This window comes from Tyto alba, unplaced genomic scaffold, assembly GCF_018691265.1.
Source record: "Tyto alba isolate M040663 unplaced genomic scaffold, T.alba_DEE_v4.0 Super-Scaffold_1000006, whole genome shotgun sequence".
NCBI classification, from domain to species: Eukaryota; Metazoa; Chordata; class Aves; order Strigiformes; family Tytonidae; genus Tyto; species Tyto alba.
The window spans coordinates 3,580,850-3,606,689 of record NW_024881272.1 but is presented as its reverse complement, the minus strand read 5'-3'; the positions used below and the strand labels follow the sequence as shown (position 1 = coordinate 3,606,689).

At 52.7% G+C, this 25,840-nt stretch overlaps 4 protein-coding genes across 4 annotated transcripts in view; 1 reads left to right on the top strand and 3 right to left on the bottom strand.

The window, feature by feature from the left end:
- Positions 1–350: 350 nt before the first annotated feature.
- NCF2 (neutrophil cytosolic factor 2) lies at positions 351–10,875 on the bottom strand. The gene is given in 18 exon segments (XM_042786394.1): positions 351–565; positions 2,308–2,455; positions 2,694–2,721; positions 2,723–2,803; positions 2,884–3,035; positions 3,767–3,810; positions 5,469–5,547; positions 5,950–6,012; positions 6,323–6,388; positions 6,390–6,465; positions 6,683–6,726; positions 7,875–7,934; positions 8,928–9,035; positions 9,401–9,535; positions 9,749–9,857; positions 10,166–10,248; positions 10,356–10,677; positions 10,809–10,875. Coding segments are annotated over 17 exon segments (1,548 nt in total). The 5' UTR covers positions 10,530–10,677; positions 10,809–10,875; the 3' UTR covers positions 351–467.
- A 3,587-nt stretch (positions 10,876–14,462) lies between these two features.
- Positions 14,463–18,717, bottom strand: ARPC5 (actin related protein 2/3 complex subunit 5). Its single transcript, XM_042784150.1, has 4 exons — positions 18,516–18,717; positions 18,170–18,242; positions 16,213–16,389; positions 14,463–15,721 (listed from the first exon to the last, which is right to left on the bottom strand). The coding sequence occupies exons 1-4, from the start codon at positions 18,656–18,658 to the stop codon at positions 15,659–15,661; spliced, it is 456 nt and encodes a 151-aa protein (XP_042640084.1). The 5' UTR covers positions 18,659–18,717; the 3' UTR covers positions 14,463–15,658.
- A 281-nt stretch (positions 18,718–18,998) lies between these two features.
- Positions 18,999–25,840, top strand: part of RGL1 (ral guanine nucleotide dissociation stimulator like 1) — a 110,559-nt gene continuing 103,717 nt past the window's right edge. Inside the window, exon 1 of the mRNA XM_042784098.1 lies at positions 18,999–19,093. Within this exon, the coding sequence (XP_042640032.1) occupies positions 19,055–19,093 (39 nt within the window). The 5' untranslated portion in view covers positions 18,999–19,054. The remainder of the gene's footprint in view (positions 19,094–25,840) is intronic.
- On the bottom strand, positions 20,418–22,113 carry APOBEC4 (apolipoprotein B mRNA editing enzyme catalytic polypeptide like 4). The gene is given in 1 exon segment (XM_032987801.2): positions 20,418–22,113. A coding segment is annotated over 1 exon segment (939 nt). The 5' UTR covers positions 21,544–22,113; the 3' UTR covers positions 20,418–20,604.

Below are 25,840 nucleotides of genomic sequence, written 5' to 3'. Positions count from 1 at the left end.
AAGGCGAGGCTGCCCCGTGCCTCTTCAGCTCTTGGGGTTGGCAGTAATGTTTTGAGGAAGCAAGTGCAGCCTTTTCCTGGCCCGTAGCTTCCTGAACGCCCGTTCCTCTTCTGGATCTGCTGGCAGGGCTGTAAATGCAAGCGGCACCACCCTCGGGGCTTTTCCCAGCTGCTGGCACGTCTGTGCAAAAGCTTTGCTTAAGGATGGGGCGGGTGGGACAGAGCAAGTCTCTTGGCAAGCACAGGACTGAATGTGTTCCTAACGGGAAGACAGTCAGCAACTTACTAAAAAGTACCTGTTTCAGAGAACAATGCAACAGGTAAAATAAAAAACAACGCTTTTAATACAAGTAGCAGTAATACTTAAAGTTTATTTTCAGACGCGGTGACTAATATGGGAACTTCTTAACTGCAGCAGTTGAATTCTTAATTTCTTTCCACAGCCATGACTTTTAAGCTCTTCTGAAATCACATCTCTGGGTCTTCAGTGTTAGACTTTTGAATGAAAGCGGATGGGAAGATGCCTATCTTCCCGTTGCACTGGCCTTCTAACCAGTCTTCATTCACTGGAAATAAAAACAAACACAATTTTTGTCACCCTAGGGACGTACAGGAGCATAACAACCTCCACGTGCTGCAGACAGGCCCGAGATGGCCATTTTAAGGTTTTCTGCTGATAAACCTTTTAGCCGTGCTAAAGCCAGGTAGAGAGAGGAATGTGGAGGAAAGGGGCTGAGGAGGAATGAGGCAGGGGGCTAAGCTGTAAGATAAGAATGCACTGCCCAACGACGGTGGGAAAAGTAGATCAAAATAGAGACCCAAGGGGCTTAGAAACTGCCTTGAATAATAAATACAGTGGAAACAAAGTGGGTGTGGGGAGCAAGGAAACAATCTGAGACCTTGGGCTGTCCTCTTCAAGGTGATAACAGGAGTCTATGTTCACCTGCTCTTTCCTGTTCATATAAAAAAAAAAAAAAAAAAGGCAAAAAAACCCAAACAAAACAAACAAAAAAAAACCAACAAAACACCCAAAGCTTCTGCTACCCTGGGTTGAGGAAAGCTTAGGAGCTCTGAAAGCCCTTGCTGTGGGGAACGAACTTTCTAATGGGAAATATTTAGCTCAGCAGTGAAGGGGAGAGTAGGAGTTGGGGGGGAGGAGTCATCAATGTTGTGTGGTGCAAAAACTCACCTGTACAGGAGAGAGGGGCGACTATGATTGCTTGTGGACTGCCGCCGAAGCCTGCCAGCCAGCACAAATTCGTGATAGAGCTACCGCTAGCAAAACACCCGTATTTCTCTGCCTTTAAAACTATTGGTGATGTCTTTATTTCACTCGGAGGTTCAGCTGAGGGCAACAAATGCCCTGTGCAGGGGTCTGTACGTAATTCTTCACCTGATAACGGGCTCACCGGCAGCTTTTCTGAAGCACGGTCGCTTTGTCCTCCCTCCTGTGCAGGCTTGAAAGGATCCAGCTCAAAAACTCGTACTAGATCTTGCTGAGATTTAGTCTGTATTTAAGCCTCGGTTCTTATAAAAGCACTAAAGACTAAGTTTTGAAGAGGATTGAGGCTAATGGCAGATTGTAACCTTAAAACCAGCCAGAAAAAGCTGCGGGGCGAGAGGAATGGGAGTAGGAGCATTCTCCCCTCGCAAGGGCAGCAGCCGAACTTGAGGCATCTCCTTTCAAAAAACAAACTTCAATCGGGAAGCTTAAACACGCCTCAAGTGCAACTCTCCCATCTTGAAAGTGTTTGGGGAAGGGGCTGGCAGGAGCGAGAATTCCAGAAGTCTGGAGGCTCAGCAACACTGCTCTCAGTGCTGCAGAGGAGGGCAACCCTTGGAGGTGTCCTGAGGTCGTCCTTCCCCCTGGCTTCCACCTGCCGCCTCACGCAAGCTCTGCGAGCAGCTTTGTCTAACCTCTCTTGTAGAGCGTTTGCATTCAATGCAAGCTTTCTCCGCGTGCCCTGTGGCAGAAAGTCTGAGCAGCCTCTTTGCCTTCCCAAGGTGGCAAGCAGCAGCTTGCCGGAGGGGGAGTTTGCTACCCGTGAGGGCTGCCTGGGCCGGGCTGGTGCTCTGCAGGTCCCCAGCGTGAAACGGTTTGCTTTGGAGGACAAGAGGATTTGGGAAAAGAGATCAAAGAAGCTTGTAGGCTCCGCTGAAGAACTCTGACCAAATCCCCGAGAGTTTTTGGCTTGAGGGGAAGGTGTTGGGAACCCACAACTTCCACTGAGCTGAGCAGCGGCCGCTGCAGGCGCTCGGCATCACGGGGGGTCCCTCCCCTCCCCTGGCCCAGAAGGAGCACCATTACCTTTGGATAGAACGAGTATCACGTCTCCTGCCTGAAACTCCAGGTCTTCAGGTTGGGTGGCTTCGTAATCGTCCTGCGCCACGACTTGGGTCAGTCCCGTCTGCCCCGGCGACTCCTCCGGTTTGCTGTCTGGTAAAAACCCTTCTCCCTAGGGTAGGAAATAAGCCGGGTCAGGACACGTTTTGGCGGCTTTTTCTTTGTTCGGGGCTAAGAGAGACCAGCTCTGCCTCTCCCCTTGGCCTGCTCTTTTGCTCCTCTGCCTTTCAAGACGTCGCTGGCTTGCTTTGGAAGCCACGAGCCTGCGCTCGCGGCGAGGAAAGCAAAGGCAACGGCCGCTTAGGTTTCCTTGGCAGGAGCGGTGGCCGCCACCTCCAGCTGTCACCGACCTCCGTCATGTCACACCAGAGGGTCAGAGTTGTCCTTGCCCTGGCTCCAAGCCGCCTCCAGGTTCCCCGCGCTCAGAGCCACCGGCGCTTGGCTCTCCGCAGGCTTGTACCTGGGTGCGCAGAGGACGCGGGGTGAGGGCGGGAGCCCCGAAACCACGACCCCGGCTCCCCGCAGCGGGCAGCGCCTCACCTCAGCTGCGCGTGCTCGGGCTGGAGCTCCAGTTTCTTGCAAACCAGGTCCAGGAGCTCCGTGTAGGAGAGGCCCGGCTCGACTTGCAGGGCGACGGTGTATTTGTAATGCACCTTGAGGACGTGGGGGCTGGAGGCGGCTGCTCCGGCCTCCTGCGGGCGGGAAGGTGGATGTCAGAGCTCGTGGGGCTTGGCGAGGGCAGGGAGAGGGACCGGGACGTGGGGACTGCGGGGCAGCGGCTGGCTGCTGGGCAGGGGACACCTCTGCGGGCCTGGGCAGCCTTGGGTGCTTCCCTCGGGGACAGGGCAGCGGTGGTGCCGCCCGGGCTACCCCCGGATGTGCCCTGGGCTTGTCCCGGGAGAGAGCACAGGAATCGATGGGGCACTTCCCAACCCAACCGTGGCTTTCGGCTGACCAAATTCGAGGTGCGTCCACCCTCCAGCCCTCCTCATTCTTTCTTTTTGGGCCTCGGGGGTTGTTGTGTTTTGCCGCCTTTCTCCCCAGCGAGCCCTGTGATGCCGCTGACCCTGCCCAGGGGTGTGTGTGCGTTACAGCCAAGCTCCCTCCCACTTCTCCCTTCTCAAGTGCCACAGGTCAACCAAGATGAGAGTCGTACCAGGGCTCTGCTGACAGCCCCGGGTCCACCGGGGACTCAGCCTGGAGGAGAGCTCCCAAAAAGCAGCCCTAGTCACCCGGTCGGGTCCTGATGACCTGCTGGCCCCTAGCCCTGTTGTTATGCTTTGGGGAAGCTCCTGAATGATGAAAACCTGAAACACTGCCAGGGCTGTGGTGCTTGCCGGGCCTGCCGGCACCTTTCAACGTGCAATAAATGCAGATCTGTAACCCCGACAGGACCTCGGGGTCTGCGTTCGCAAGGTGTTCCCTCTGCTGCATCTCTCGGCTGCGTCGCAGGAGCGGGAACGTGGTCTGTGGAGGAAGAAAGAGGTGGCTCGGCAAGTGGGACAGGGTAGGCATTGCTGCCCTGTGCCTAAATACACATCCAGTTCTCCTGCAGCCCTTCTCCTTGACGCCCGTCTTTATCTGCAGCAACACCGAGCAAGCCGGGAGCCAACAGGGGTCCCCTGAACGGACGGAGCACCAGCTGCGATGGGGGTTCATCCACTGGATTTTAAATATAACCCCTGAGCAGAGGATTGGGCTCTGTGCCTTCTCTTTTACAGGGATGGGAGCTTTAGGGGTGGGATGTCTTTCCTGGGTGGAGTCAAACACATAAATAAATAAAATAAATGAACTGCTGGTTTTGGTGTCTTTGCTCTTCTGATCTCCCTCGGTCCCTACTGAAAACCGTAGGCGATCCCTGCCCTTCACCAGGGTTATAAAGTTAAATTCAGACCTCCGGGTAGGGTGATTTCATGCAGGTTTGCTGAAGTCTCTTCGCAAGGATCTGCCCTGGGTTTTGTCAGTGCTTTGACACGACCTGTGCTCGTTAGGGGAAGAGCCAGAGCTGCGCTGTCGAATGCGATCCCACGGCTGGATCTGCGAGGGCTTTTGGTGCCGTAAAGATGCTCTTGGAGGTTGTTGGGGCCCTTGAGCCCGTAACTCCCGTGAGCCGCGGCCATTCTCTGTAGCAGCTTTACCCCCGGGCTGCCTCTGAGGCTGCTCTGCTTGGGGCACGAGCCCTCTCCTGCCATTAGTGGTCTTTTGGCCCGCCTTTCCCCACCTCCGCCTGGCTCAGGCCCCCCCCGGGAGCAGGGGGTTGCCAACTGGTTGTCCACAGGTTCCTCTTTCTTTCGGCAGGTCGGGGGGGCGATAGCCGGAATAAACTGCAGCAGGTTAACGCCCGTGCGGCGGGGGCTCTGCACGGTGATCATTTCTACCCCACATGGGTCTTGCTCGCGGCTCAGCCGCAGGCTCCCACCTCCCAGCACCGCGTGACGTTTTCTGGAGAGGGCAACTCCCACCCCTTCCTCCCGGCTCTGCGTTTTGGCTCGTGCTCCCACGTGCCCACGCGTGCTCCTCAGCTTTAAACAGCCATTTCGGACCGTGCAGCCGGGCCGAGGCAGGCGGCAGAGCCCTATTTTGGCTTCCCAGCAGCCTGAACCAACTGCGCTGGGGGCGATGTGGTGGCCCTGGTGCTGCCCTCCCGGCCCCCGGGAGGTGGGACGCCACGTACCGCTGGCCAGGAATCCCCTTCCCAGGGCAACCACAGCTCGTCCCAACCGAGCCCAGCTCACAGCAGCACCGCAACCACTGCAGGTGCCCTGCTCTAAGCCTGTAAGGAACCTTCTCCGAGGCTCAGACAAGCCGGGTCACTCGCTCCGATCCTACCCCCAGGCCCTTTTACTCCATTAGTCCCTGTGCTAATTAAGAGCAGGGAGGGACTTGCTTTCCTTGAGGACCCACGTGCTCTATTTTACTCCATCCCCAGCCCTGAGGTTGCTACTCTGCCTCCTGCTTTAATGTCTCCCCATCCTTGACCGCAAATGGCTCCAGGAACTGAGATGGAGATGGAGAGGAGCCCTACCCCTGGTCTCAAAGCCTGAGGACACAGCACTGAGGAAACCATCCCAAACCTGCAGCCGGGGGTTTCAGCCCTAAGGCCCCCCCTGTCCCCCCTCACTGACCTGGTGGTGGCCGCCGCGGCTTCGCCGGAGCGAGGGAGCTGGGTGACTCTGGGATTTCATCTTCAAGAGGGGTTTCGTCCTGTGCCAGACGGGAAGAAGGTAGTGCTGTCAATCCCACCCTTCCCATGGGAGCTGGGGTGCTGTTGCCTCATGGACACCCCCTCACCCCCCCCTTCCAACCCGCTGTTTTCCCAAGGTCTGTTTGGGGCGTTGAACCGGGGAGGGGTGACTTCGCTACCCCCTTATCTCCCAGGCATTCGCCAACCACCACCTGGGAGGCCGCCAACACAGCATCTGCCCAGATTTTGCAGGTCTCTGAGCTCACGGGAAGGTGACCATGAGCCAGAAGAACCAACCCCAGCATTACGAGGGGGGAAGGGGCTGCAGGTACGGCTCCTGCTGGAAGGCCCAGGATAGGTGGTGAGTGAAAGTGTGGGGATCTGCTCTCCCCAGGACACCGTCTCCTCCTGGGCTCTCTCACCTGGATGTGCAGCTTGTTCTGGAGCTCCACAGGCTCGAGGTAGTTGCAGGGGACGATCCCTTTCTGTGGGGGAAGGAGAGACGAGTGAGGACTGCTTGGCAAGGAGGCAACCCACTGCTGGAGGACACAACGGAGCTTGTCCTCGCCCTGCCCTGAATCCAGGAGAGTCCCCGAGGCCTCCTGAAGGCTAGTTGCTGCAGGTTGGGTGGGTTTCACCAAACCCTGTGGCCGAAGCCAGGGTGGGCATAAGGGACTTCAGTCAGGAAACTCATTTCGTTGCTGTTGGCAAAGCTTTGCCCTACAAGTCCTCTGCAGAACCTCACAGCGTCCGCCCCATCATCTGCCCCCCTCCCGCCGAGCACGCCGCTGGTACCTTTCCGTTGAACATCACCGTAGCCCAGTTGTCCTTCTCTTTCTTCAGGACAAAGACAATGTTTCCCAGGCAGGACCTGCAGCTCCTCGTCTGTCTCGGGGATGAACTCGTACAGGACGCGATGTGGCTGCCCTTTGAGGGCCCTGGGTGTGGGCGCAGCGGACAGATCAGGAAGGTGGGAAAATCCTGTTGGTTTACTTTGTAGGAGGAACCCAGACCTCTGCCTCCTTGTTTCTATGAGCTGTTCCCCCTCCCCGCTGAGGTCTGGGTGCTGGCTGGACACTCGGCTGCGACGGTGCCGGATGGGGTTGGACCTGGCTGCACGGGTTAGCAGCGTTGTCCATACTTGGTCCAACTTACCTGAGGATTTCTGGGGTCTTGGGCCTGGGTGGAGGACCAGAGGCCTGCCAACAAGATGACAGAAAATGATCAGTAATCTGGAGGATTTTGGTTGCTTTGTAGAAACGTCCTGCAGCCTTCTACCACGCCTGCCATCACCCCTACACGATCCCTTCCTCCCCGTGCCGGTGTCAGGTCAGATGAGTTGAACCTAAATGTTTTCGGCTCTCTGCCACCCAGATGCGTAACGCAGCTGTCTGGAGTGCCATGAGGAATATCACCGGCTTTGCTCTTTCTAAGGAGCAGTTTCCAAATTCTCCCAGCTGCCGTTGGTTTTCAGAGGCACGATCCTGTTTCCGCTCATGGTTTTGGTTTCAGCTCACAGAGGGCTGAGACCAGGGATTTGAGATCTGCTGGTTTAAACTAAGTTGTGCGTCCCCGTATCCTCCCATTCCCGTGCTTGTAAAATCCCCTGCTGCCGTCGTAGTTCTTCACAGTCTCTCCTGCCTATGTGATTTAAGGTTTCTGGTGGATTTTATCAACCCTCTGAAGAAGCTACTTGAAATAAGCCTGGCTCCTGTAGTGAGATGTCAACACTTGGCTGCGTTGAGAAGAGTCTATTTTGTCCTGCGTAACGGTGCTGCAGGCTGCAGCGGCTGCGCTCCCCTGTATCCTCTCAGAGCTCCTGTGAAAACTCTCGGGTGCCTTTAGCGATGGAAAGACGCAGCTACATCGTCAGGGAAATGTCACAGAAAACGCGAAGGGCTTTGGGAACAGGGGGGAGGAAGGAGAACGGAAGCAGAACCGCTCTTGTTTCTCCACTCACGCTCAGACAGCTGAACCCCGGTGAATCTGGCCGGGAGGGTCTGAGACAGCTCCCTGCCGAAAGCCGTGACCCCGCAGCAACAGGGGGGGGGGGGCAGGGGCAGAGGATGCGCCGCCAGGCCACGACTTCCCCGTTCAGGGAACCGTCTTAGCCTCGACCACAGCCGTAGGTGGGTTTGGGCCACCCTTTCCGATGATGGAGGGAGCAGCTGAGACGTGGGGGCGGCGTCCGCCTCCTCCCCACGGCAGTAGCAGAGAGTTCACGGTGACCATGGTGCCCTTTGCTCCCCACTGTGAGTCAGAGCCCGCGGCAAGCTGGGGGATGATACCCATCCCCACGGCCCCCCTCAACTTTCACCAGGGATGCTGTTCACTGGCGGTGCCTTACCTGTGGCTGGAGTGGAGCAAATCCCGAAAAGTCATCCTTGTCCACCACAGATGCCACCACCTAGAGCCAAAGACAGACAGGTAGCGACTTGGTGCTTGTAGACCTCTTAGACCTCTGATGCTGGCCAAGCCAAGTTCCTCAGGATGCTTCAGGTTCAAGAGGGGCTGTGACATTAGCCGAAGCATCTTTGATTACAGTCTGAGTGCTTCTGGCACCAAAACTCACCTCTCAGCTGGGGTAAGTTCTCAGCTCTTAGCCTCACTGTTACTGTGGTTAGGGTTGCCACAACCTAAAAGTTTCCCTTCACGTTTTAATCACAAATGTTGAAGGGAGCCAAAGTGTCCAGCTCAAGCCCTTACCTCCTATAGGTGTTTATTAGCTTTCTAAACATAATTTAGAAAGTTAATAAATGTTTGTGTGCGTGCTTCTGGGGTTCCCCTGACACCCAAGGGGCTGCCTGGCTCTCGGTCACCCGATTCCCCGTGCCTGCACGGCCGACTGGTTCCCTTCCCAGAGGAGAGCTCCTCCCAGGACTGGAGCCCAGGGGCGATATCCCAGTGCTTGGATTTTGCATACTCATGGGAGAAAGGTTTGCTCACTTCTCGGAGCTGAAAAGCCCCTTTCAGATGGAGCAGAGGAAGAACTGGAGGCAATTTGTGGGTGTCAAATGCTAAATAGCTTCTTCCTCCCCCCCACACACCTCCTCCTTGAAAAAAATCTTGGCTCGAGTTGAAGCTCCAGGGGGACCTTTCCAGCTCATTGCTGACTCACTGTCCCTCATGTCCCACTAAGGAGAGAAACTGAAAATAGGTCATGCTCTGCAGAAACATGTTTTTAGCAACTCTATTCTTGCAGAGTCCCTGTTCCCCATGAGACCCTCGATGTGCCATCCCTCTCTCCACTCCGGGGGGGTCCCTGCGGCACGGACCGGCTCCGTAGCTCTGGCTGCCCACCAGGCAGCAGGTACCTGCTCAGAGCGGGGGTGAGAAGGTGGCCGGCAGCTCTCCTCAGCCCACAGGCTTGGCCTGAATAAATGAGATATTTCTTTCTTACCATAGCCTTTCCCAGGTAGTCCTTCTTCTCCAGCTGAGCCACTTGCTTTTCGTTCGGTCTAAACAGCTTCCCCGTGGGAATGGCCACCAGCTCGCAGAGCTTCTGCTTCTGTAGCACAAGAGAAGTCATCGCTTCTTCAGAGGCGAGGTGACTGCTTAATGTCGCCTTCCTTCTACCTCTGGGGTTAAGGTCTCGCTCCGTAAAGCCAAAACACCACTATGACAGCCCAACCCCAGCCCTCACATGGTCCAATTTAACCAAGCCTTCCCTTTCCTGCCTCCCCTGTGACCCAAAGCTCTTCCCACCAAGTTGTGTCTCACTGCAACACCCACATTTTGCTCAGCCAGCCTGCTGTGCTTTTCTCCAGCTCTGCTAAAGCCGTAGCTAGAAGTCGCTTTCTCCATCACTGGGGTTTTTCTCCCTCCTCCCTGCTGTCAGCAAACACGGCGGCTGTAAGACCTGCTCCTCCTTACCAGGATGGCTTCCATCGCCCTGTCGATCTTGTTGTGCTGGGGCTCGCTCTTCATGCTCATGGCCAGCGTCAAGTGCTCCTCAGCTTTCCTCCAGTCCTCCAGCGTGGCGTACACCAGCGCGATGTTGTAGAGGATCTGCCGGAGGGATGGGAGCAAGGAAATGTGCTCTTAGAGCAGCCAACCCGTGGCCGGGAGCGTGGTAAAAGAGAGGGCAGCAGGGCGGTGGCACTGCGTCAGCTTGCTCGCTTTTTGGCAAGGCGCAAGGAGAGGTTGGCTGTTTTCTCCTTAGATTTCTTGAGCTGGTGAGCAGACCTTTGGGATCCAAACTGTCGGTCAAGTCTTTCTCACCTCGCAAGCAAAGAGCCTGTACCGCAGCCCCAGGATCTTGTAGTCGATGAGCTGGTTGCCTCGCAGCTGGGCCAGCGCCTCTTTGAAATCCTCAACGGCCTTTTCATGGCTGTGGAGCGGAGGACAAGGGTGTCACTGCCTCGTGGTGGCAACCTGCCTGCCTCTAAGTCTTTACTTCAACTTGTGTGAGTTTAGTTGGGGCTCTCCTCTTTCCTTGCAGTGTTTTCAGACACCCCAGGGGGAGGAGAGGTGCTCCAAGGCTGGTGTTAATCCCAAGACTGCACTGCTGATGAAGAGGAGATTGTTCTACCTCGAGGGGTTGCAGTTTGGCCCCTGGGCTACCAACCAGCCTGGGGCTGTCCTCAGCCAAAGGCTGGCATCTCCCCAGAAATGAAACTTTAAACCTCTTTCACTCACTTCTGCCTCCGGTAAAACACGGTCCCCCGCTGGAAATAAGCCACTGCCAGGTGCTTGTCGCAGCTGATGCTCCGGGTGAACGCCTGCACAGGAGGTAGGAGTGGGGCAAAAAAGTGTGTGTGTGGGAGGGGGGGGTAAAAAGGGAAGAAGACCTTTAAAAAACTGAGGGCGTAGCGACTGTGTACCTTACCTCCTCCGCCTCGGCCAGCTTCCCCAGAACAAGGTGGATGCAGCCGATGTTAAAGCAGATTTTGGCAGGGGGGTTCTGGACGGCCGTGAAGGCATCCAGGGCTGCCCTCCACTCCTTCCCATCCGCCGCGCACACCCCTTCTTGCCACAACCGGATCGTCTCCACCAGGGACATGGCGCGGTGGGAGCGGGACGCCGCGGGGTCCCCGGCTGCGTCCTGGGGCTCGCCCCCCTCTCTTTGTCCTCCCTTGCGGCGCGGCTCGGCCTCTCTCGAGCTCCCTTCTCCCCGTCCTTCTGCCTTCCCCGCTGCCCGTGTCGCAAACCTGGCAGGAAGTGGCCTCACTCGCATCACTGAAACGCGGCCCCGGGCTGGGGAAGTGAAGCAGAGGCTGCCTCCGCCGCAGCGGGTTTCCACCGCTTGCAAGCCAGGTCCTCTCCGGCCGCCGCTCCTCACCCCCTCGGGTTCTGCTTCTCCTGTTTGTTCAGACAAAAGCCACGGATTTTTGCCGGCCAGCTGGTTGATCAGGGTCAAATTTAAGGTTGCAGTGCCGCCGAGGGAGCGCTGCAGCCGAGCCCCTCGTGCCCTCCGAAGCGTGGCCCTCGGCGGAGGGAACTGCGAAACGGTTCCCGCCGGCCCAAGCGGGAGGGCCGAGCAGGGCCCAAGGCACAGCCTGGCAATCCTTTCCTCCTGCCCGTCCCCCCAGGGAGCGACCCCGCTGCCTTGGGGCGCGCGGAGCTGCCCCGGGATGTGACAACTCGCGCTCGGCCCAGCATCATTCCTGACGAGGTGTTTCATGGCCAACGGAGCGCGACCCGGGAGGGCAGGGGGGAGGCTGGGCACGGGGCAGCCCCAAAGGCAGGGTCAGCAGGGCTCTGACCCGCTGGCTCCGGCGGTTCGGAGCTGGGTGCTCCACACGTGGGTTCCTAAGTCGTTTTGGAAATGCTTTTGCCTCCGCCCCATCTCCCAGCGCTGGCGATGCGTATTTTGGAAGAGCTTAAAATCTGTCCGCAAGACGTGGCCCTCGCGCGTTTCCTCACGCTGCCGCCGCAGATTACGTGATGCCAGCAAGAGGAGGGAGGCTGGGGAGGAGGCTTTTGTTTGACGGCCGCTCGGGAGGAAACCCAAGCTGCTGAAGAGCAAGGACTTGGTTTTCATCCAAAAGGAGGAGGGAGCGCATCCCTGCGCCTCAGGCTCTCCTTGGTTCTCGGTTGTAAGCGTGCCCTTGGCATCCCCCCGCACCCAGCCAGCTCCCGTGGGACCAGGAGACTCTTCGACCTCTGGAAAAGCAGAGGGAAACGCAACCAGCCGAAGCGATGCTGAAGGAGAGGGGTGGGAATAACAGCGTGGTGAGCAGGAAAACACTCCTCTGAGGTGCTTTTTCTCATTCCTTTGAGGAAGGCGAGACCCCATCTCATAGGAAGTGGTTCACCTTACCGTACTGGATAATTTTCTGCTCCTTTAATTATCTGAATTGGCACACCGGTAGGGTCAGGTTGAGCCCAAAACTGGTACAAGGGGAGCTGGAGCAGGGTGCGAGATCACCCCTGGGTTTTGTGCTGGGTTTTTTTCCTTGCATTTCACAGCAAGATAGAATCTGACAGATGCAAGCACAGCAAATGCTCAGAGCAGCTATCCTTCCGCCTGGTTATTTTTAACGCTAACGTCCAAGCAATGCCAAAGGTGCGATAAACAGTAAGAGTGAGTCTCTTGTTCCCCTTTCTCTTACCAAGTTGCTTTATTAGGCAAACTTGTTTCTCCTCCAGTAACGTCCAAGAGGAAGTAACGGAGGTGGCGGCACCTCCTGTGGGAGATTCTTGGAATCCGGCACAGTCGCAGATCGCCAAGAGACAGGTAAGAAAGAAATACCTAGAAACGCCCCCAATGCAGCTAAGCTGCAGGAGTCATTTTTAAGTTTGTACAGCAACACTGCGCAAGAGTTTGTCATCGTTTCAGGCGAGGAGAGTCGTCCCCCCCAAAAAAATGCTGATCCGGGCACTATAAACATTACACAAGAGGAAAGACTGAGGGGCTTGATCTCGTCTGGGAGGAGATCTGTGACGCAGGAGGAGCGGAGGAGGCTGAGCGTGCCCGGCTCCTTCCCTGGGAGGAGGTTTTGGCTCGGTCCCTGCGGGGCAGGAGCCGGTGGCGGCTCCTTGGCCGGGCGCTGCCCGGCTCGGGGCTCGGTGGGGCTCAGCGCCCCGGGCCGTGAGGAAGCCGGGTGTGAGTGATAAGGTGCCGTTGCCACACGCTCCGGCCAAGGCCGAAGGCGCGCTGGGGGGTTGCCGGCGAGCCTCGGAAGCGCCGAGCCTTCCCGGCAGAGCCCTGCAAACGCCGTCCCCCTTCGAGCAGCTCCGAGCTGCACGTAGAGCGTTTTGCAGCGAAGGCCTCCTCCTCGTAATAGGAAGGGGAAATGTGTTCTGCAAGGTGGAGTTGGCTAGGGATTTATTCTTTTTCTCTTCCCTGCCCACCTTTCTCTGTTTTCCTCTTAGAAACCTGTCGTGTCGTATCACTCAAATGGCAGAGAGACCAGGGGAGATGCCTGCCTGCAAATCACGCGCTACTGCCCCCACAGCGGCGCGTGTCTCTTAGCACATCCCCGAATGAAAACGCAGATGATGTATGTGTTTTGTAAACGTTTCTCAATCCACCATAGGCCAGCCCACGGGGAAAGTGGGGAACTCGAAGATCGCTGCTCTTGCTGCCTTCGTTTATCTAACGCCACCTAGAGGTAGCTGACCTGCTTTGACATCGATTGTTTTGGAAAATGTTTTTCACTTATCTGGGATTACATTATTTATTAATTAAATAGTTAGTTTATTATTATTATTATTATTATTATTATTATTATTATTATTATTATTATTATTATTATTATTATTATTATTATTATTATTAAAATGAGGATTGATTGCTGTCTTAACCAAATTTGCATAAATGGAAGGAAACATAGAAGCCAGACACAGTCCCTGGAAGAGCTGTAAGGACTGCACACGCCTGGGAGGCTGAGCTGTATGTATGTATGTATGTATGTATGTATGCATGTATATACAGTCAAAACCTGGATGTTTTCTGTGATCTTTGCCGCAAGGCCAGGTCTTCCACGTCGCGTGGCCAGTGCCTCCCATTGTGCCTATGTTATTCTGAAGAAGTTAAGAAAAAAAAAGCATCCCAGGGAGGGAGGGAGGGAGGGCACCAAACGGTTGGGGGGTAACCACGCCAGCCCCAGCCCGCGCTGAGGCCCCGAGGACGCGGGGTGCTGTGCCCCTCGCCTGCCCCACGGGCACCCCGGGGGAGCGGGTGCCGGGGCTCCGCTGCCCCGCTCTGAGGGCTGTCAGAGGGACACCCAGGAGGGGGTGGGATGGAGGGAAAAAGGGATTTTACTGGAGACGTCGACTTCCTGATTCCGGAGCACAGGGGTGCACGGGGAGCGCTTTGCCCCGAGCCGTCTGGAGGCTCTAGCTCTGCTGTTCCATAGCGGGGGCTTGGCTGGGGAAGAGGAGACAGCCTTCAGGCACCAGAGTGCCCGACACCAGCGGGTTCCTGCTCGCCCAGGCCCTGCCCGAGTACGGGTGCCATTAGCGATGACGCAGGCACGCACAGTCACCCCACCCACGGGACAAGCCCGGGACCAGATCCGTGATTAAATTATTGAAACCAACAATTAAATGTTTAATCTCTCGGAGGTGGGGCAGGCAGAGGGAAAAACAAAAGCCTAACTGTGAAATCAGGAGCGTTGCTCCGCACAACCTCCCTGCTAGGCCATTACCCTTTCCTTTCCTTTGCTCTGGAGAAGCATCTACCGTTAACGGCTGCGAGGATCTTGCCCTCTGGCTCCAATTTTAGCGTAGGCAGAGACCTCTCTAGTACTCCTGGTCTAGAACTTTTTTTGTTGTTTAAATATCTCACTAAAATAATCTCAGATTTTGTAGCTGGGTGAAGCTGCGCGTGTATCGCCGTTACGTACGGCTACAAATAGCCACGAGGAAGCAAGCCCATCAAGAAAAATCACAGCAGGGAGTTTTAGGACTTGCTTTTTTACTGTTCTCCATCCTGGAATAGCAGCCTGCTGAAACCTGAAGGCATTTCAGACACCGAGGAAATATTCAGTGATGATTTATTGTCCCGTCTTTATTACTGTTACAAAAAAAAGCAGATACCAAAAAACAGCGAAGATTTCACAAGTTCCCCAACAGTTTTACACAACTGAACTGCAGTAAAGTGGTGAATGTAAAACACATGTATTTCAGTCCTGGCCCTGAACCTTCAATGGTGATCTGTGGTCTGGGATGCCCTGGGCTTTCCTAATTCTTTTTAAAGTGTTCCTCTTCATTCCAGAACCCAATTCGCCCGCTAGCTAACACGCTGTGGCACAGTGCAACAGGAATGTGAACTCTCCGGTATCCTTTAGGACCCTATGCCTCTAGAAAACAACACCTGGGAGCTCTGCAAGGATGGCGTGGACACCGCTACGCGTTTCTCAGATTACCCCAGGCAGCCACTTTGTTGTGCTTGACAAAATCAAATCACTTTCAAGTCGCTGAAAGGTGATTTTTCTGTGTGAAAGCTGCCGTTTCCTCTTCTCTTCAGGATCTTTGCTCCCCAAACTAAAGAGAGGTCACCGGGCTGGGTTCCAGTCTAAATGGACCACCGACCTTTTAAACGCTACCACCCAAACTGCACGACAGACAACTTCATCCCGTTGTGACTTTTCCCACTGCGGACCCAACATCTGACTGATCACAAGGAACCTGAACAGGCCGTGAGACGTGAGGTTGAGGAAAAGACTCGGCTCTCTGGAATGATAATTGGGGCGGGAAGGGAGCCTTTGCTTTCTGTCCTGTTCACGGCTGTAGGTTCAGAGGTTGACCAAAGTAAACGTGGTCCAGTTACCTACAGTAATAGCTGCCCCACTTCTCAAATATAGATCTTACATCAAAACAGTGCTTGGTTAGCGAAAAGAATGAAGACATTGGTCCAAATCTGCCATAATTATACACAAGTGCAAATCACCCTAAACGTGAAGTTGTGTATGTTGCTCTACATGTCACTGAAATGTCTGCGAGTACCAAATATTCCTGTTAGAAATAAAATTGCACCTTCATAATTTCCCAGAATTTAACAAAAAAAAAAAAAAAAAAAAAAAGAGATCACGATATGCATTATTTATCGGGTACGAAAGAAGCAACGAGAAGGCAAGCTGAGAGACAGGCGCTGCCCACGGGGCAGCAATGGCATTCGGTGGTTTGGTTTTTGCACCAGCATTTCCCACGCCGTGGGTGGCGGACAGCCACTCGCTGCTGGATTTAAACCGTTTTCCTGGCAGTCAAAACGCGGACAATGGACCCTACTCCTCCAGCAGCCAGGGCCTGGGAAGAGAAATACAGCAGTTAACAGAAGATCAAAGCAGCTACGGGCCAAAATGACTGCTGGCCAGAACGGCCTCTGGCTGCTTTTCAAACCAGCATCTCCCCGCTCTTTACATTAAAAATGAAACTCTCACACTCAGGGTGCGAGGAAAGGACGATCGCCTTCGCTTTGAAGGCAGTTATTCAGCAGGCTTTTATTTCCCTGCATAACCAAGTTGCAGATTTTGTTTCCCTCTAGGAAGGAAATTCCAGCTCCATCTGCTTGAATCACCGGATTGAAACATTTCGTTTGCCTCAGTCTAACGTAAAACCAAATTTTAACTGTAGAATCTTCACCCGAGGAATCAAGAGCAGCAGGCGCACGAGCTTGCAGGAGCATTTTGGTTTCAGCGGGCAGAAAGGCAGCTCTTACCGGGCTCGGCGAGCGTGCCTGGGGCCCCAGAACCTGCTACCGCCGATAACCCCGGCGAGAGCAGGCCCTACAAACACACCTTCTCGTGCCACTGCAGCAGCACAGCGCTGCTGTTGTCCGAGGGGCTCTCAAAGCCTTTGTAGATGTACTTCATCAGCAGGTCGACACCGTTCTTGTCCAGCGACTGCACCGCCTTCTCAATATCGTTGGCTTTGAAAGAGATGAGGACCTTCAGGACAATACTTTCTGCGCGATCCTGTCAACAAACAAGGCAAGGAAAGATACATTCACTCTTGAATAAGGTGTGTTCAAATATTACCCATCAATCCCATAAACAAAGCTAGATATTTTTTTTTTAAAACAATTCTAAAATCTGTTTGAATAGGGCAGTTTGCACACAAAGCTTGTGATGATAATGTATAATGGATATGTCCTCCCAGTGATAAACAGCATAAAAGAGTTTAAGGCATTTGTCCTGCTCTGGGGTTTCTGCCCCTCTGGTGGCATTTGCAATTCGCCACCTATTACATGAGTTTACAGCTACACAATATAAATTTTCACATGGAAAACCCAAGGTCTGGTAAACTCCAAAAGAATTAGAAGAATAAAGTACTTGCCACCAGAGCCTTTTCCATGCCTTTGCACTGTATAATGAGCTACAAGTATTCTATTCCATGCAAATGCCATTAGCCAGCCTGGAAGAGGTGACTGCTGGAAGCCACAGGTTTTCAAGAGTCAGCTGTCCCAGGCACGCAGGATGCAACCTGGCAGCATTAATATTCTGCACTAATAACCCTTTGCAAGTTGATCTGGATGTCACTGCAAACCCAGGAACGTGTGTGGCATGATTACAGCAGCAGATTAGCCACGTAATCAGCAAAAAGCAGCTCTTCCTGTTCATCCATCACTAACTCAGGGAGGGTGAAAGAAAAAGGTCTTGGGTTTGTTGGACTTTTGAATGATTCCATTATAGAAATGCTTCAAGTAGCTTCCTCCTCCAGAAATTACAGGTGTTAGTGTTCCCGTTCAATTTTACATCCCACAGCTGCTTGGCTTAGCGAGACCCCACGTGAAGAACTATAAGTAAAAACATAAAAGTTCCATGAGATCAAGTGAAAATGAAGCCAAACATTACAATTCAGTCACTCTGCCCTCTTCAATTCCACCGCCTTCCAAGCATATTCTGAAATACATCAATACACATCTAATGGAAACAAGCCCGTTAATGTGGGGACAAAGCTGCTCCATCTTTCGTACAGCACCATTTGTAACAAGCAGCTGGATCTCAGAACCCCCTCTGAAAACCCTCAGGAAAGGGCTGGGGCTAGCTGAAAAAAAAAATCTCCACCGGTGGCCTGGTGAGCAGCACGGAAACGTGCCCGTGGGCCTCTCCTCGAGCGGGGAGAGCAGACCTCCACAGGCGCTCACCGTCAGGCAGTTCCACAGCTCATCTGCCTGTTCCTCTCGCCGCTGCAGTCAGGAGCCATTCCAGGTTTTTTCTGGGGAGATTCAGAAATACATGCAGGCAGCAGGCTCCTACAGTCTGTCATGGGGGGAGGGTTTGCATTTTCCGAGGTTTTAACGGCTTCATTTTGACTGGATGCAATAACCAGCAGTTCTTCCTTTTTTGTAGGTTCACGGTCTGGCGAGCGAGCAGAGTTTCCTTCGTCAGAGGTGACAACTGCAGTTGTGGTTCCCCGACCGTTCGGCGCCGACTCCATCCGTGTGCTGCCAGGGCTGGGTCAGACACGGGCACCCGGCGGCGCGCGGGGTTAGCCAGGGCACGGCACCCACACCCAGCGCGGGTGGGAGAGCGCGCCAAACCTCACCGAGCACCAGCTAACGGTGTACGGACAGGTGGCATCCGAGCTGCGGGATTTGGAGTAAAATTAAAACACCGGCTGTTGAGCAATCAGGGAATACCCTAAACCCAGCTTCCTCAAAGTACGCCCTGGCAGGGTTGGTGGGGTCGGGGTTACAGACACAGGGAAGGATTTTTAAGGAGTGACCCCTGAGTGAGTTTGCTGCCATTTCACCTTCACTGCCTGGTTCTTTGTGTGGATCGGAGGGTTCTTCAGAGCCGCCTGCAGCGCGGCCATCGTGTTCCCTGTGCCGGAGGGTTAAGGACCAGGCACCGAGAATTCCCAAGTCGGCAGCAGCAGCCCCAGCACGGCGATGCCGCTCGACCCAAAACGCTTCGGGTTCGGCGGCTGCAACGCTTCCCTCGGCGGATCGCACGGATTACCCCCTTCCCGCCCTCCTGTCAGCACACGGACGGGCACGGACGTTCCCCTAAAGCCAGCCCCGGCCTCGCCCCGCACCCCGCTCCCCGCCGCGGCCGCGCCCCGCGGGACTACTTGCCGCCCGGCGGCGGAAGGATATTGCCGCAGGCACGAGTCCACCTCGCCCTCATCGGGCCCCGCTTGCCCGTCGCCTCCTTCCTCCTCATCCACGAACTTGTTCTCGTCGTACTCGTCCACGTCCACCCGGCGGAACCGCGCCGATGACACCGTGTGCTTCGCCATGGCCGCCCCGCCGCCGCCGCTCCCGCCGCGCAGCCGCGCGCTGAGGGGACGGGCCGCGCAGCCGCGCGCTGAGGGGACGGGGCCGCCCGGCCGCGACGCCAAGGGGCGGGGCGGAGCGACGGCTGCCATTGGTCGGCTGCCAGCGGGGGGCCGTTCCCCGGGCAGATCGGCGGCTCCCATTGGTCGGCGGCCAGCGGTGGGCGGGGCGTTGCCCGGGTGAGGGGCTCAGCGTCCGGTCGCCGTGGTTACGGACGCGGCGTTCCCGCCCAAGTCCCAGCGGTCGCGGATCGGGCCGGTGCCCCCAGACGCGGTCGCCGCCGGGCGCCGGGCGAGCGGGCGGGTCTCCTGGCCAGCCCAGTCAGCGAGCCTTCCCCACGGACCCGGAGGCAGTGCGCCATGCCGTGCGGCATCAGATTAGGTCGCTGTTTCAGACGGGTACGAGCAAGGCAGGAGCCCCCCCCCCCCCTCCTCACAGTCCCGGGGCGGGGCGGGGGGGGGGGGGGGCGGGGTGGGGGGGCAAGGAACGGGGGGGAGTGCCAACGGACGGGGTGCCCCGGCTCTGAGCGCGGAACTCCGAGCTCTAAACACCGCTTTGTTCCTCCAAGAGTTAAAAAAACAGCACTGGCTTCACGTTTCTTGTCAAAAAGAAGCGATCGCCCCCGCACGCCAGCGCGGACGGCTGCCCGCGGCCGTGCCGGTGAGCGTTTTATCCGAAAGCGTAGAATGAGTATGGCCTAATTCAAGAAAACTGTTCTAAAAAAGCGCCGAGGCGTTGTAAAAGTCAGCGATCCGGTGGATTCCACCACAGTTCTGCCTCTGCGATGCCCCCCGGGACGCGGAAAGACATTTGAGTCTCCAAGCGGGGTCGCCTCTGCTGAAGCGGGGGGTGGTTTAGGTCACGCCGGGCAGCCACCCCCTTTCTTTTCCTTCGATCCATCAAAGCTGTGACCACAAGAAGAGCACAAAAGGTGCGGGAGCACCGACTCGACACAATTAGCCGGTGTGTTTGTGGGCAACGGCCGTGACCTGGGAAGGACGCCCCGTTCCCCGGGCAGCAGCGTGTTCTCAGCGGCGGTTGTCCTGTTCTTTAAGACCTTTAGTCTGACAACAAATACACTGAATCACAAAGTGAAAACACTCCTCTAAATCATAGGAACTTTTTTTTTTTTTTTTCCCCAAGTTACACTTGGACTGTGTAGGTCTGTGTTATCTATATTATCCTATTAGATATTTCTTACTAATTAGAAAATTACACAGCCTCGTGAGCTTCATCCAAATGGAAGGCAAGAGCCCTAGAAACCCACCCCCCACCCCCCACCCCCCATATATGTGTATATTAACCCCCTGTTATTAAGGGAACAGCTAGTAGAAAAACTTTATTAAAATATCAGCCTTACCTGCAGAACCACCTTCTTGACAGAGGAGGAATTTAGGATATGTCATGTGTTCCGCCAGCGTTAGCTCAGCTGGGAAGCTCCAATCCAGCAGTGGCGGTGGCTGTAGCTTGGGGACTGCTTACATTTTTCTGGTAGAAATTGTCTTAAAGACAACAAATAAATTAATCCCAGGAGGTAATCAGATGATACTGAGGTTTTGGTTTTACTGCTATGGGTTTATGTTTGAAAGGTACAGGACTAAAACAAAAGCATGTTGTCTTCATAATAAGTTATTTGAGACCCCCAGTTATTCTGTGGGTTATCTTTTGTAAGAGGTGACTTGATTGATTTTTTTTATTTTATTTTTTATATTTTTTAATTTTTTAATTTTTTTATTTTTAATTTTTTTTTTTTTTTTTTTTTTTTACCATCTGTGATCTCAGTTTTACAGCCTGAAAGCGGTTCGATTTGTATCCTCTTTAGAGTAAGTGTCTGCCGCTTGGAAGCATTTCAGAATTGCGAGTTTCACTGAATTATTCCTTTGGCATTTTTAAATGCCTTACGATATTTTTAGGCCTGGGATATAGATGTTCCCCCTGAAAGGGCAGAAACATGCCTGGGAAAAGCACCAAGTGGCTTTGAGACATCGGGAGGGAGCAGACTGCCTTTCACCTCTTGGAAAGGCTGTTGGGAGGCCGGGCTAGGAGAAGAAAAGGCCTTTAAGTTCTGCGGCACAGCAGGGCTTCCCTGCGTCGCTGGTGGAGAGGCTTTCCTAAAATACGGTCTCGTTCCCGTTAAGCTGTGCATTGGACGTGGATTTTGTCGATCTGCTAAGGTTCTCAGCAGTGGAGCTGGCTGACAAAGGCTTGTCCCTGGGGTGCCACACACAAAATCGCAGAGGAGGTAACGCCGTGCCCCCGCAGGCAGTCTCTGCAGAGCCGCCCCAGGCCACCGGCTGGAGAGGCTGCGCAAAGCGTCGCGGTTCCCCGCGGCGGTGGGGAAACCACCCACCTCTGTGTGATAAAGCTGAGAGAAATAGCTGCAGAGCGTGATTTCTGGATACTTCTGCAAGAAGTTGTAGATTTTACTTACGCAGCAGTGCTAAGCCTCGTTACAGGGAGAGTAATTTGAATAGAGGATGATGCATCCGATGTTTCCATGGGCATCTGTCAGTGCATCCAGATACCCGCCCACCTCAAAGAGCATAGATTCTGGATGCTTGCCTTGGTCAGTACAGTTTGTAGCGTGGCCTTTTTGGACTACTCTGCCTGAGAAACTCCTCAGTTCGTAGAAGAGAAGGTGTTTGTTTTGGAGAGTTGCTGTTGATCTGTATGGGAAGCCAAAGACCCTGTCAGATTCCGCGTAAGGGACTCTCGCTTCTTCCCCAGTCCGTATGTGGTAGGGACACTTAGTGCAGGTGTGGTTCTGCCTCTGCCAGCTATAGGGCTTTACCACAGTCCCCTGATTTGTCAGATATTCTTGGAAAATTGCTTTTTCTCCCGGATGCATGTTCTGCTGAAAAAGCTCCCCGTTTAAGTGCTATACAGCTGACAGTCCTGAACGAAACAGGGGAAGTAATATTTTAATTCAACCCTTCAATTTATTTCACACTTAAACTGCAAAAATAATAAGGGATAGTCTTCAAAAATGTAGCTATAGAAACTCGGTCGATGACACATAGAACCAAGTGCTCTTGCAGCCTGGGAGCATTTTTACTTTTCACAAACTAACCTTTTCACTAAAAACATGAGTAAAAATACTTTCTCTGGCTTCTACTCTCTTTCCCTAGACAGGACAAACTGCATAATAAAAACAGCCATGCTTTTCAGGAATTGATTAGCAGATGAACTAACAAGTAAACACCAACAAAAAAGCCAGGCATAATTACCATCTCAGCAGCTTCAGCTCAGGCGAATAGTAAATGTTTATCCGATTCCCTTTTTTTTTTGGCTTTTTAGGATTGGTTCGGAGTTTCCACTTCAGTGACATTGCAAGCTTGCTTTTCAGAATTAAATGCTGAAGAAGAAAGTTACTGTTGCCTCCCCGATTTTGGCAGTTCAGCTGTAGAAGGACCTTTCCCAAGCCCTGGTAACTTTGCCCCGGGTGTAACGGCGACGGCAGGCAGGCTCCTTTAGGTGTTTACAAGTGCCAGGTGCTAGGAGACGAGAATACAAACAGGATTTTCTTTTGTACAGCAAGCCACCTGTGGTAGTTAAACTCCTGTTCTTTGCCTGTCAGTGTTCGTTTCCTATCTTAAGCGATTAAGTTTCCTTTGTTTCTTTAGTGCTGTTTTGATACAAGGTTTTTATAGCCGAAAGATGGATGTTGTTCTAACAAATTAGTTACTGAATTTATTTCCAGGTGAGTGTTATTTCTGTGCGGAGCTGTCAGTTCTGCCAGCTGGGCAGAAAGCTCCTGTTGGACTTCTGCTCTCCTACGCAGGCAACAAGGTTGTCCCTTCTTTAAGAAGTTTGTGCGTGTCCCTCACTGCTGTAATTCAAGCAAGCAGCGGGCCATTTCCCAAGGAAGCTAAATCGTGCCTGCCTTGTGTGAGCAGGCTTCCGGGAGAGTGCAAACACAAGTTTTGTGGAGATGAACAACCTTTGACTCTAGCAGACAATTATTTTTTGGACTCAGCGTTTGACTCAAGCAGATAATTACTTTTCTTCACTGCTGGTCTAAGTGAGCCACTCATCACCCCCGGATCCAGTTTAATTCTGTTACTGCTTTTCTGACTACGCACAACTTTTCCATCTGTGTATTTTATCACAGCTTGCTTCTGCATTCCACATTGTTTTCCCCTCTGACTGTCACTATTTCATTTTCTCCTTAAATTACTGATTTGATTCATTTGCTTTGTTTTCCACTCCTGACTCTATGCCAACTTCCATGTATTTTCCCGTGTTGGAGCTCTTTCCTGATCCAGGCCATTGTGCTGTTCTCACTCAGATTACTTCTAACTATTGGCTTCCTGACATCAAAAATGCTCCATTTGCCATTTTTGATGTTTCTGTGCATTTTTGTTGTGCAGTTGTACTGCGTGCTGTGCATTGCAACATAATCGTGGCAGCGGCCTGTCTCAGAAAATGAAACATACGTTTGCTACCTGACATAAAAAAGAGCAGGCCTGAAGAAAGGAGTGTTTTTCTTTGTAGAGGGACGTTATGAGAATTATCACCATCTGGCTAGTTCTTACCGAAGACTATTTTAAAAAGCTGCAAATTTGGGGCAAGGTTCCGACTCCTTCGGTCGCTGCTGGTATTTCTGCGGAGCTGGAATGGCCGCGGGAGGGCAATGCTGCACACACCAGAGATGTATCCCACTTTCTGCTGCTTGACCCGAGGCAGCGGCTTGAAGTCTGTTTCAGGTGAGTTTAAAGGGATGCCACCAGAGACACTTAAAATTTTATATCTCCCTCTAAAACTTGCCTTGTTTGTTTGCTTCGGTGGTTTGACCCGATCAAAACCCAGCAAACATTCAGCCTTCTCAACGAATAGTGTCACATCCTTACAGGGTGGGAGTCAAATCCCTACCTACCCAGTCTGAAGGATTAATCGGAGCAGCGTTCCCACAACCCGAGTGCATTTCTGCGTGCGCTGCTCCAGCCTTGGGCTCCTTCACCAGCGCTGTCCCCGTGAGCCGCCCGGGGCTCCAGGTGACAAGGGCTCCTCGCGCTGCCTCTGCGGGCTCCAGCCTTCCCAACCCTCGGCCAGCTCTGAGGAGCAGAGAGGGCCGGGGAGCAGAATCCCAACGGATCTGTGAATAGAAACGGCAGAGACTCCTCAGCTGCCGTGTACGTCGGTTCTGTAACCGCTCATTTTGGGGGTGCAAAGAGGAAGGATGTTTACAAAAAGTGCAAGCTGAGCAAAATGGAAGAAAGCTGACCGCTCATCATCTTCTCTGAATGGACCCATTTCTGGTTTATGAGAAAGCAGAGAGTTGTTTTTCCTTCCTTTTTCTGCATGATCTTTTCTGCAGTAGAAAAAAAGATGCAAATGTGTTACACAAAATCTCTTAAACTGATGCATGCATGCACGTCCTAATGGATGCTTGTATAAGTAGACATGTGCATGGATTAAGCAGCTAATAGAGCCCTTGTCATTTGGCTCTCTTACAGAAAAAATTTGTTCCCGTGCACAATTTCATTCAGTAGTACTGAACAGCTCTGTAGCATTTGTCATCTTCAAAGTAGTTTATAAATCTGACCGAGTGGCTAAAATATAGACTGGTCTAAATGGCTCTCTTGCTAGTATTTCTGCTGCTTAGTGTCACTTTGATCCAGTGGAGGGGAACTTGTTAAAGGGGCTTCTGACTTTCAGGGTGCCTCCTTTGTCACAGTGATCCCAGTGCATCTGTAGAGGTAGTAAATACGGCAGACTTTAGCTGAATTTAATAGTTTATATAAGCTGGGAATTTGGAATCCAGATGGTTTCAGGCTGGGAAATAAAAATGAAGCTACTCAAAATGACTTCTCCCTTTTGGTAATTTTCAGTGTTTGTAATCCTGATTGGAGGGAAGGAAGAATTTTACCTGAACAGGTACCTAGTTTGGTTCAGTAGTTTGTTATGGTTCTCCTAGTGCTCGTTTCCAGTACCTCCTATTGGCAGTAACCAGTCATAAAGTGCTTTGAGATCTTCAAGGTACAGGGTGGACTGCAGTGTTGTGTATAGCTCATTCTGTTTCATTCTCTTTATCCTTCCAATGCAACACACTGATTAAAATAATTCATGCCCGGCTATAGAAGCGAGATATCCAACCTGTTCTGTTGATTTGTCAGGTTGTCCCATGTTTATGAGCAGAAAGCTTGCCCACATCTTCTCTAGTATTAATTTTTTTCAACACACAAGCCTTTGTGAGCTCATAGGCTGTTCCACATTCTCAGAAAAAATGCTGACATTTAATGTGCTGTATGAACCTAATGATAGGTCTTTTATAGTTGGAGTTGTTCGGAAAAATGCCATCTTCATCTATCAATTTCATCGCATGAAAACATCATCCTGATACAGAAGATCATGTCTAATGGATACGATTAGGAACTCAAAACACATGTTGACAGATCCGTGTCTCCCCCAGTTATATTTAAAATTTTAATTTTATCCCTGTCTTTCCCAACTAGGGGACAGAGATATGATTATAACTTGAAGAACTTGTTTTACTTATTCCTAAAATGCAGCTGTCTGTGGGGCAGAGGGCAGTAGCTGTTTAATAGTGCTCCACAACAAGGTATAAATGTTCACAGGAGGGACTGGGGAGGAGTACTTTATCCAGTTCAAACCGCAGGGGAAACTTATGTGGTCGGTACATAATTACTCAGGTTGGGAGTTAGCCAGGATACAAGCCATATGTTCTGCTCCTAGGGAAAAAAAGCGTAATGATCAGGGTTATGATTTTTTTTTTAATCCAAATATTAGCTAAAACCTGATATCTCTTCAGGCTAAAAAGCACACAGAAATTCTGATCCATCCCAGTGTGGCCACTTTGGACCTGATACTGGTTTTACTGATTTAAACCTGGGATACTGTGATTTATGATGGTGTCTTCATTAGGCAAAAGCTGTTTTTCTGACATGTGATTATATGGAAGCATGATGATTTTTTTATTCCCCGAACTAAAACATGATCTACATCCATAGTCTAGTACAAGTGTAGTTCTGTTTATGTGAGGGGATCCGGTGCTTCCCTGCAAAGCACTGCACTCAGTACAAGAATGGTTCCTTTTTTTTTGCTGCTGAAATGTGAGTGTTGAAATTCTGTTGCATTTCTTAGTACAGCTTGGTTCAAAATAATCTCTGTTGGAAAGCATTTTA

Coding starts and splice junctions, on each gene's coding strand:
- ARPC5 (XM_042784150.1), bottom strand. CDS start 18,658: ATGGCGAAGCACACGGTGTCATCGGCGCGGTTCCGCCGGGTGGACGTG. Junction 18,243..18,515: donor GTGGACTCGTGCCTGCGGCA/ATATCCTTCCGC, acceptor ACCCTCCGGCAC/AGGGAACACGATGGCCGCGC. Junction 15,722..16,212: donor TGCTGCAGTGGCACGAGAAG/GTGTGTTTGTAG, acceptor TTCTCTTCCCAG/GCCCTGGCTGCTGGAGGAGT.